The sequence below is a fragment of the Podarcis pityusensis genome (genome assembly GCF_964106645.2).
Source record: "Podarcis pityusensis genome assembly, chromosome: 1".
NCBI lineage: Eukaryota > Metazoa > Chordata > Lepidosauria > Squamata > Lacertidae > Podarcis > Podarcis pityusensis.
The window spans coordinates 7525670-7536932 of NC_138028.1; the positions used below are offsets into that span (position 1 = coordinate 7525670).

The window sequence follows — 11263 nt, forward strand, 5'->3', positions numbered from 1 at the left end:
GGAGAAGGGAGCAAGGGCCTGTCCTTTTCATGCAGTTCCTTAGAGGTTCATTGCAAAAAAAAAAAATTGATCCCTAGCCCACAGGGATCATCACCCCAATTGCACCAGGCTTGTGTCATCTCCATAGTGCAATTGGGGCAACACTCATCTCTGTCCCTGTGCCAATCCCCAGAAACCAGAGAGAGGGGAAGCAGGGTGGTGTCCTTGACCTTGCACCAAATTTTGGAGCCCCGGGTTCAAGGTCAGGGACAAGACCTTCTGGGTGGGGGAGGAGTGGCTTCCTAGGCAGCCACAAAAGCTGGCCAAAATGTGTGGGTCTCAATCTGTTATGTTTGTGAAAAATAAGCAGATTATGCTAAGCTGGTTCACATAGATGAAGCAGAGGCTTCGGTGCCCAGCTTGTTTGCTCTGAATTCGCATATGACGCAAGTACATTTCAAGAGTTGTGTGGACGTGCTTCTTTAGAACTGCAGCCTTCCTCCCTTGTGGGAGTAATGCAGCCACAGTCTGTGAGGCATGCAGCTGGAGGTTATTTAAAAGGCAGCTAAGGCATGCACATCAGAGGGCCAGAATTCTGTATTTGAGGGGTGAAATGTATCGGTGAGAGGAGCTAGCCAAATCATGACTTCTGTAGCACCACGATTGCCAAAATGACAGTTGCTGCTCCCTCTTGTTTAGCTGATGAGTTGCAAGTCAGAATAATTTATTGCTATTTGTTGTTGTTATTATTATTAATTTAAAGGTGTTTGGCCCTGGAGTGCCCAAAAAGATCTATAGAAATCTACCGTTTTTTACAGAAATGCATCCTTGGAGGTTACTAGTGTAGTGAAGAGCCATTAAACCTCCTCCGGCAGGAAGGCCACAAAGAAAGAACTAGAATTCTTCTTCTTTTACTGGAATTGTATGTTTTAATTGTATTTTACCAGTGACATGTTTGGCACCCTGGGCTTCTTTGAGAGGAAGGGCAGGATATAAATTAGCAGTAGCGTTAATATTCTCATTGGCTGCTTATTGTTTCTGGTCTCTTCCTGGTTGTTTTCTCTCTCCCCATACCATTCTCACTTCCATTCCTTCCCAAGAATATACTGGGCGTGTTTTGTTTCTGTTTGCGGCACACTGTGTTTTGTCATCCCTCATGGTCTGGCTTGTCGTTATGGGGATGGTTGATCCTTCCAGTCCTATGACTTTAAAGAGCTTAGTGGCAAATCAGTTGTACCATTAAAGACTATAAAATGAAAAGGTACCTTTCATTTTATTTTCAGGTCAAAAAAGGCCTGGTGACAACAGCAGCAGCTCACTGGCCAAAAAGCAAAAGCGTACTCCAAAACGAGCAAGCACTGTAGCCAAAAATGAGAAGAATGGGACAGGTACGTTTCATAATCTTTCTCTGGAAGGGATTTTGCTCTGTTTGCTTAGTCCAGCCTTCTTGTTTATGCTGTGGTTAGGGAGATGATTTAGGGAGGGCTGCGTTGCCTATTTTCCCTAGAAGGAGCTACTTTTGAACCCAGAACATGCTAAGTTGCAACCTTTGTTTATTAGATTTCTTACTGTCCCTTACCAGGATGGGTTAGAACGATAAAATACATAGTTATAAAACAAATGAAACATTTACAGCCAGAAAACAAGTGAAGTGTAAAAAATATTTAATACAGTCCCACATATTCAAATCAGTTAAAATAGTTCTAATATATATGCAGGCCTAGGGTAAAGATCTCCACTCAGAAAGTGGAGTGGAAACCTTTCCCTAGCAATAGTGGAAAAGTTGTCAGGACAGAATGCATTCCTTGCATTGTTTTCCAGTGTACTAAGTAGAGAGTCTAGGGACGTGGGTGGCGCTGTGGGTAAAACCTCAGTGCCTAGGACTTGCCGATTGTATGGTCGGCGGTTCGAATCCCCGCGGCGGGGTGAGCTCCCGTCGTTTGGTCCCAGCTCCTGCCCACCTAGCAGTTCGAAAGCACTCTTAAGTGCAAGTAGATAAATAGGTACCGCTTTATAGTGGGAAGGTAAACGGCGTTTCCGTGTGCGGCGCTGGTGCTGGCTCGCCAGAGCAGCTTCGTCACGCTGGCCACGTGACCTGGAAGTGTCTTCGGACAGCGCCAGCTCACGGCCTCTTGAGCGAGATGAGCACGCAACCCTAGAGTCGGACACGACTGGCCCGTACGGGCAGGGGTACCTTTACCTTTACCTTTAAGTAGAGAGTCTAGACGGGGGCTGCTCTTCCACAGTATGGCTACAAAGCAGCTCATCTAATTGTAAAGGTGAACTTTAAATACCTGAAGGGTTGTCACATGGAAAATGGAGCATGCTTGTTTTCTGCTGCTCCAGAGGGCAAACCTGAACCAATGGATTCAAATTACAAGAAAGGAGATTCTAACTAAACATTAGGAGGAACTTTGGGTGGTAAAAGAGCTTTTCTGCAGTGGAGCGGTCTTCCTCAAGAGGTGGTGGACTCTCCTTCTGTGGAGGTTTTAAAGCAGTGGTTGGATGGCCACCTGTCAGGGATGCTTTAGTTGAGATTCCTGCATTGCAGGGGGTTGGACTAGATGACCCCCGTGGTCCCATCCAACTCTGATTCTATGAAATACTTTTTTCACTTGATTGCCTTCCAGTAGAATGAGAGCTAGAAATACAAAGGCCTGTTGTTTTGCTAACATAGGCTTCAGAATTGTAATCTTAAACATGTCATCACTTTGTAAGACATTCTGTGGAGGGCTATTTTCCCTCTAGAGGAGGAAACGTAAGAACTCCAATTTGGAAATATGGTTTAAATGGTAGCATTTGTGTGCCGTATGAGTTTTAATGATCAGATGGAAATGTTCTCTGCTCAGCTGAATTGTGTAGTAACCTTATGTCCTTAAAGACAGCTTGTATTTTGCAGTCATGCATATGTTGAGTGTCTGCAAAAAAGCGGGGCGGGGAAGGGGAAACTGAGGTTGCTTAGACGTGCAGAGATGGACATCCCACATTGCTGCATTCTGAGAACATCACAAGAGCTCTGCTGGATCAATCCAAAGGCCCACTTAGTCCAACATCATGTTCTCACAGTGGCCAACCAGATACCTGTGAAAAGCCTGTAAAAGACTTGGGCACAACCATGTTTGCCCTACTTAATAATAAATAATAATAATAGTTTTATTTTTTATACCCTGCCTATCTGGCTGTATTGCTTGTGTGTCATAGATGGACTTCTCTTGTGTTCGCCTCCCCACCCGCTTTCTGCAGAGCCGTTGTAAAGATTATTGAAATAATATATTGAAGCACTTTTGAACTATTAAAATGTGGTATATAGATGCTATTAAGTACATACTGTTTTTTATATTGAATGCATACTGTTGTATAAAAGAGTGCTGTGTAGGAATGGGACAACCCAAAATACTGTGTCATGTTGTTGCAGGACAAAGCAGTGATAGCGAAGATCTTCCTGCACTGGATAGCTCAAGCAAATGTACTCCAGTAAAACACATTGGTCTCTCCAAGCCGCAGAAGCTCACTAGGTCGCCTGCTAGAGTATTATCCCCCAATATCAAAGATGGGGATAAGGACAAGCAGAGGGACAAGAACCATCAAAACATTTCTCCAAGGGTGTATAAGTGGAGTGTCCAACTCAGTAAGTGCTCCCCCCCCTTTTGTACAGTAGATAATTTGGGTGGGAAATAGGGTTACAACAGTACATGGATGTTCCTTCTGGATTGTCAAAGTCTTTTCAATTATTATTTTTCCAAAGATGAATTGGACAACATGAGCAGTGCAGAGAGAATCTCTTTCCTACAAGAAAAACTGCAGGAAATCAGAAAATACTACATGTCTCTGAAGTCTGAAGTAGCCACCATAGACAGGAGAAGAAAACGATTAAAAAAGAAAGACAGAGAAGGCAAGTTCAGTCTTTGTCAGACATACAAGCTTTTGGGTGAGTGGTGGTGTCAGAAGGCTTGTGCAGTTTCTCTTTCCAGACATTGTCATGCATGCTCTCCATGTTTGGAGTGTTTATATAACATTTTAATTGTGGAATTGTGACCAAGGCCATTGTCAGTTTTTAAAAAAGGGCATACCATCTGCAACAAGGAGGGATGAAACTGAAATGTGTGAAGGGGCTGAACTGGATGTGCTCTTAAGATCTGAGCACAAAGAGACTGGCAGCACCTCACGGGAGCTGCTTTTTGGGTGATATTGGTGGCTGCTCTGGGAAAGTTGGGGCTAAAAAGCCAAAATGTGCAGGTGGCACCCTCCCACCTCTTGTAGCACAGCATATTTGTACCCTCTCAACTTTTTCTTCCATGTTTCTTCAGTTTTGGATATTTTTTGACTTTTTTGCCCACAAGGTTTTTTCCAGCCCCTGCTCTGCATGTGTGCCCCATTTGGCACAGCATAGTTTGTCATAGTTTGAGGGCTTGCTTTAGAGCAGAGGGTCCTGCAGTCTTCCAGACGTTGCTGGAAAACAACATCCACTGCTGTCCGTTGGCGATACTGGTTGGGGCTGATGGGAGTTTGGAGTACACAGCTGGAAGGCCAAGCAGGTTCCCACATCTCCGTTAGGCATTAACAGGCCTAGATTCCAATTAACAGTGGGAAAAGCTGGTTCAAGAGTTGGCAGTACCTGGCAGTATTCAAATGAGTGACTTTGGGGGGATAGCTTGTTTTCTCCCGCTCTGGAAAGTAGGACTTGAACTAATGGCTTCAGGTTACACAAAAGGAGATTCCGACTAAACATCAGGAAGAACTCTCTGACAGTCCAAGCTGTTTGACAGTGGAACGGTCTCCCTTGGAAGGTGTTGAACTCCACTTCCTTGGAGGTTTTTAAGCTGAGGTTGGATGGCCATCTGTCATGGATGCTTTAGCTGAGATTCCTGCATTGCAGCGGGTTGGGCTGGATGACCATGGGGATCTCTTCCAACTTGACGATTCTATGATCTTAATAGTTCACCAAAGGCGCAGTGATCACCTACATATATTGGTAAAAGGGTGCGTTAATGCTTTTTGTATTTTTTTTAACAGTGTCTCACACAGGAGCTTCCATGTCCTCTGCCTCTTCAGACACTGGAATGAGCCCTTCGTCCTCCTCTCCTCCACAGAACGTGCTTGCTGTTGAATGCAGGTGATACTGGTCTCCTCTGCCTTGTGCAGCAAGTCGCTGTCATGGACAGAAATCCCAAAATACCATAGAAAGCACTCAACTGGTTTGACATTGCCAAGTATATTCTGTATACTCTTCCACTGCTGGACTGTGTCTGTCTCTTCTCCTCATACCCCTCCCTCCATCTTGTCATTGTGGATTTTTATTTTTATTTTTTACTTTATTGTGGATATTAATTAAGCTAATTGGCAACTGAAGGTTTGTGGGTGCACTTGGACACCTGTCTTTGTGCTTATTTTTTGTTTTTGTTGTTTGTTTTGGTTAAAACAGAAAAGGGCACTTAATCAAATTTGGAAACTTGGATAGCCAATGAAGCATTTGAGTGCTATTAGGAAATTCTTTTTTTTTTTTTAAGGAGCAAGTGCACCAAACAGTCATCAAAATAGGTTAATCAGAAAATGGAATTATTGCTGCACTTTTTTCACCAAGCTGTATCTTAATCCTGAGTGAGAGTCCCTTTCCCCCACTTTCTTTTCTTTTTGGAGAAGCACTTGCTGTACAGACCTGCCAAAGTGTGTATTCAGCAATGTTCCCAATTTTAATGGTGTAAATTGGACAAAATAAATTGTGAAAGGAAGCGTAGTTGACTGGAAACTACCGTTGTAATGAGTCTTCCACTTTTTATAGGATTTTTGAGCACACGATTATGCAAATATTTTAATGTTTAATGTTTACAGTGGAATCGTGAATAGGTTTTCAGTGGACTATCTTATCCCTTGACAAAAGTATTTTGTCTTTTTTTCTATGTAATTTCAGAGTTTTTATTTTGTTACAAAAAGGCAAAAAATAAAATATATAACAATGAAGTTATTTAACAAGATTTCTAAAGCTGAATTTTTTTGTGTAAAATAAGGTATCTTGCAACTTGTTAAATATATTTATTCAGACATTGGATGTTGTATTTTTATGTATTTTTAAAAAAATATTAATAAAATTGGGGAGAAAAAGTCTAAGTTAGGTTCACTCTTTCAATAAAATATACCTGTCACTTAAAATCATATACAGGTGGCTTCATGTACCATACCTGTATGTGAAGTGGTTTTGTCTGTTCAATCTTCCACAGTGTAAAACTATAATCTGGCATCTGGATTAAACTCTATCCTGTCTTGAAAACTTTGGCAATCCTAGTACTTCTGTTGCTTTTGAGGAACAAATCTTTGGTTACCCTTACAATGCTTTTGTCACACTTTCTTATTTGCTGTACTGTTGAAATCAGTTTTCTATCTGCCAAAGTTGATGAGCATAATTGAGAAGAGTTAAAATGACTGTTTCGGCTGTGGATTGTCCCACAGACTGAAAACAGTTTGTAAATAACTTTCCCAAAATCATGTATTTAAGACAGTTTGCATATACATTGTGTATAAAGTGATTTTTTAATCAATTTTTAAAATTCACCTTTGTACATTGAAAAGGGGTTTTCTGCCTTTTCCGTGTTAATATACTGTAGAGTTATAACTCAGATTCTCTAGACTGTCAGGATATTAAAGGTTCACAAAACCTGAAGGTCTTGAGTGAGAGACTCCAGTGAAATGGTCATGTAGCTAAAGCCTGGTGTCTCTTGCAGTTCCATTTTATCAGTTTCTCAACTTATGATTCCAGTTCCTTCCATTTTCACAGAGATCTAAAGGAAAAAGTACTCTTGTAAAAATGCACTTTTTCTGTCTTTTTCTTAAGCAGAGCTATTTCAATGTATGATACAAATGAAGCTCAATGAAGAGCATTAATAAAGGTTATGTTTTTAAACATAGGCTTTATTTTATTTTTAACTGATTTTGTAAAACTGCCATCATGTCCAAACAATAGATAATGGCTTCATAATGTGCTGTAAAGATTCTTCAAAGCAAACTTGGATCATATATTTTAATAATAAAAGAAGTTATCATTATGATAAAAACTTGGTCAGGTGTAATCATGCTTAATATTGCTTTCAGCAACTATTAATCTGAGCCTAAAACCATTTTACTTTGTTGTAAAATTACTACCCTGTTCTTCAGTGGCCAAGAAACATAAGACACATTCTCAAATATTTATCCTTTATCGGATAACTTGAGCCATGTAGATGCATTTAAATTGCAAAATGCTTTAAAGTGCTGGCGAACACTTTGGGTTATAGCAATTCATTAGAACAGTCAACCTTAGCTGTTGTGAAAATATGAAAATGAAGTTGGGTAAAACTGAACAGTTGTAGTCCAACTAAAAGGGCTGAAAAAGTTTATCCTCTCTGGGGATCGCTACTAATGTGTGTAGTTTATCCAAAGCTGGGTGAACAGCTTTAAGAGGATGGTACTACTCTACAAAAATTTGCTTCTCTAAACAATTAGACGTTGAACAAAGCTCTGGTTGTGGGACTAGATAAAGCAGGGTAGCTATATAGATATATTTTTAAAATGCTGTATTTTTGTGCTTCTGAAACTGGCTTTTTAAGAAAAACTAGCTGAATAGCCCAAAACCATAGTATGCTACAAAATCATTTAAAACTGCTCTTCAGGATCAGTGTTAAATAAAATAGAGGGGGAAAACACTGGATATCATATTAAGGCCTCCAAGTCTGCAGTTAAAAGTCTAAGTTGGAGTGAGAAGGTGTTGGGCAGAGACCTTGTTTAAAAGATTTTTATCCTGCCCTTCATCTCAGGTGGGTTATAGCAAGCCAAGTTATAGCAAGCCAAGAGTACAACTCAGTATACCCGAACTAAAACATGGTTTAAAATTCAGAATATTCAGCACAGACACAAAGTACTATGCACAGCTCATAGCTGGGTCCCAAGTTGCATTACAGTGGTACCTCGGGTTAAGTACTTAATTCGTTCTGGAGGTCCGTTCTTAACCTGAAACTGTTCTTAACCTGAAGCACCACTTTAGCTAATGGGGCCTCCTGCTGCTGCCGCATCGCAGGAGCACGATTTCTGTTCTCAACCTGAAGCAAAGTTCTTAACCTGAAGCACTATTTCTGGGTTACCGGAGTCTGTAACCTGAAGCGTATGTAACCTGAGGTACCACTGTACCTTAAATTGGCCTCTGTGACATGGCAGATGATTCAGAATTAGTGTTGAACGTACCTGGGCTGCCGGCCTGTTAGCACCCTGCTTTCACATTCAGGTAGAGCCCATGACAGCTGTCAAATTGAGAAGCGGCCTGGGCTTGAATAACTGGTCAAGCTTTCCCTGTCCAGGAACAGCTGCAGCTGGTGTAGCAGCAAGAGCTGGCAAGAGGCACTTGTGTCACAGAGGCCACCTGAGAACCCTTTGACAAGGTGGGATCCAGAACTGGGTACTTTGGATACTTTAGGGGGAGTGTGCAATGCAACTCGGAACAGCCTGTGCAACAAATAACCAGATCCAGGAACCAGCAGGTTACAGCACCCATCCTGTCAGGATCCCCACTTCAGTTTAGTCGCTGATAAACAAATGGAGAGGGAAGCATAGACCAGAGAGCAGCCTGCATCCATCAAACACAATGTGGAGAGTGGCTCCAAGTGCTTAATTCCAGATGGAAGCTTCCAGGAAGCCCAGAGAGAGAAAACAAAAGGCAAGAGAGAGTGAAATGCTTGCTCTTTTGACTTCGCCAGGTTCGTAAGGGATAAAGACGAAGCTGCTTTGAACTTCATAGAGCAAAGGTGCCCCTCTTGGCAACACCATCTCTGCAAGGTGGTGGTTTAGTTCTGCAGCGGTGCCTAAATACTATATTGTCACTCACAAAGCGCTTAAAATTCTATATTGGGACTAAAAGGATTGTGCAACTGGAGAATCGGTCCATCCGTGCACTGGATTGCCTCTAGAGAGCCCTGTGGTGTGGGTGCTTCCTTCTCCCCACCCGACCCCTGGTAGTCAGTGGTATACTGCCTCTGCCCCTTGCCATTTACTTTGGCAAGGGTGCAGGGGCCTACCAGCCCATCAGAAGCCCCCATCATCCAGAAGCACAAAGCAAAATAAAATGTTAAATCTATTTTATACACTTGCTTCCCTTCCTGTTCTGACACTTCCCTCTCCTCCTTCCCTGTCCCCCAGCCAGAAATCCAGGCACTGCTTCCAAAGGTTTGTCAAATCAGTGGTGGCTCCAGAAAAATAATTTGTGGGGTGCAAAAGGGGCAAAGTTGTGCCCCACATGTTGAGAGCCAGTGGTGGTGTGCAGCGGTTCTAGAGTGCCGTACTGGGACCTGGGAGAGAGTCCAGGGTTCAAATCCTACCCCACAAAGCTCACTGGCGATGGGAGCCGGTCACAGCCTAACCTACCTTGTGCCGGATTTACATATAAGCTAAACAAGCTATAGCTCAGGGCCCTACTCTTGGGGGGCCCCAAAAAAAATTAAAGGAAAAAAAACCTGGATGTACATTTCCAAAATATAAGGTAAAAAACAAATACAGTGGTACCTCTGGTTGCGAATGGGGTCCATTCCGAAGGCCCGTTCGCAACATGAAAATCCTGCAACCTGAAGCGCCGTATCTGTGCAGGTGCGCAGCGTGATTTGACACTTGTGTGCATGCGCAAAACATGCTTTAGCACTTCTGCGCATGCGGCGAAACCCGGAAGTAACCCTTTCCAGTACTTCCGGGTCGCCACGGGACGCAACCTGAAAAAGCGTAACATGAAGCAAACGTAACAAGGTATGACTGTAAAATAAAACAGTGTTTTGTGTTGTGTAGGCTCATCTGATGTAAGCAATGGGCCCTGCCTGCTAGCTTTCTTCCTAAAGTATCACTGGTTTGCTCGTTTTTATATAAAGGGTGCCTACATTCTGCATGGATGGGCTGCATGGCAACATGCGCAAATGGCTTTAGATACATACCTATTAGGTCAGTGATGGCCAAACTTGGCCCTCCAGCTGTTTTGGGACTACAGTTCCCATCATCCCTGACCACTGGTCCTATTAGCTAGGGATGATGGGAGTTGTAGTCCCAAAACAGCTGGAGGGCCAAGTTCCGCCATCACTGTATTAGGCCCATAAATGACCATATAGCATATATTCAACACAAAAAGCGGGGACAATTTGTTGTTGTCAAAGGACAGCTGGACATATATATAGCTTAGGGCCTCATCAAACCTAAATCCGGCCCAGCCTCACAGGGTTCTTGTGGGAAATTAAGTGAAGTGCCTTGAGCTCAGATGGGGGGCAGGGCTAGGTTATGAATGCCATAATTAATAAACTCCTGAAAGGGAAAACAAGAGTGTATTTTTCACAAGGAGAAACCTGTGCAGTTTAGTGGTCAGAAGTTGCAGACCGAGCCCTGCGAGGACAGGGTTCAAAATCCCCCCTCAGCCACCTTGGGCCGGTCAGTTTCTCAGCCTGACCTTCCTCACAGGGTTGTTGTGAAGGTAAAATGCGGCAGGACTGGAGTATAGGAGTATAGCATCTAGATCAAGGGAAGTAATAGTGCCACTGCATTCTGCTCTGGTCAGACCTCACCTGGAGTACTGTGTCCAGTTCTGGGCACCACAGTTCAAGAAGGACACTGACAAACTGGAATGTGTCCAGAGGAGGGCAACCAAAATGGTCAAAGGCCTGGAAACGATGCCTTATGAGGAACGGCTAAGGGAGCTGGGCATGTTTAGCCTGGAGAAGAGGAGGTTAAGGGGTGATAGGATAGCCATGTTCAAATATATAAAAGGATGTCACATAGAGGAGGGAGAAAGGTTGTTTTCTGCTGCTCCACAGAAGCGGACACGGAGCAATGGATCCAAACTACAAGAAAGAAGATTCCACCTAAACATTAGGAAGAACTTCCTGACAGTAAGAGCTGTTCGACAGTGGAATTTGCTGCCAAGGAGTGTGGTGGAGTCTCCTTCTTTGGAGGTCTTTAAGCAGAGGCTTGACAACCATATGTCAGGAGTGCTCTGATGGTGTTTCCTGCTTGGCAGGGGGTTGGACTCGATGGCCCTTGTGGTCTCTTCCAACTCTAGGATTCTATGGAGGGAAGGTGGGACATAAATGCCAATCAATCAATCAATCAATCAATCACCCAAGGCTATTACCATTACCCATCTTTCCTTTCTATACCAACCGCTTTCTATATTCAAGGGGAAACCTCGAAGCGGTTCGCAGCGCCTTAAAGCTACTGAGGAGACTTAATTGTGTGAGAGAAAAAGAGAGAGACGCGCCAACGCCGCCGCCGCCTCCCTTCGCCTCCCTCCTTCCCT

At 43.2% G+C, this 11263-nt stretch overlaps 1 protein-coding gene and 1 long non-coding RNA gene across 6 annotated transcripts in view; one reads left to right on the plus strand and one right to left on the minus strand.

Moving 5' to 3' along the window:
• Positions 1 to 5284, plus strand: part of ARID4A (AT-rich interaction domain 4A) — a 59160-nt gene extending 53876 nt beyond the window's left edge. For 4 of the 5 annotated variants that reach the window (XM_081008808.1, XM_081008806.1, XM_081008807.1 and 1 more), the window contains 4 exons: positions 1263 to 1367; positions 3395 to 3607; positions 3725 to 3907; positions 4993 to 5284. In XM_081008808.1, the coding sequence (XP_080864934.1) occupies positions 1263 to 1367; positions 3395 to 3607; positions 3725 to 3907; positions 4993 to 5096 (605 nt within the window). In that variant the 3' untranslated portion in view covers positions 5097 to 5284. The remainder of the gene's footprint in view (positions 1 to 1262; positions 1368 to 3394; positions 3608 to 3724; positions 3908 to 4992) is intronic. The other variant, XM_081008810.1, reaches the window with a different exon arrangement.
• A 183-nt stretch (positions 5285 to 5467) lies between these two features.
• On the minus strand, positions 5468 to 11244 carry LOC308470726. Its single transcript, XR_013982603.1, has 2 exons — positions 11099 to 11244; positions 5468 to 9698 (listed from the first exon to the last, which is right to left on the minus strand). It is a non-coding gene; the product is annotated as an uncharacterized lncRNA (long non-coding RNA).
• Between the last annotated feature and the right edge of the window lie 19 nt (positions 11245 to 11263).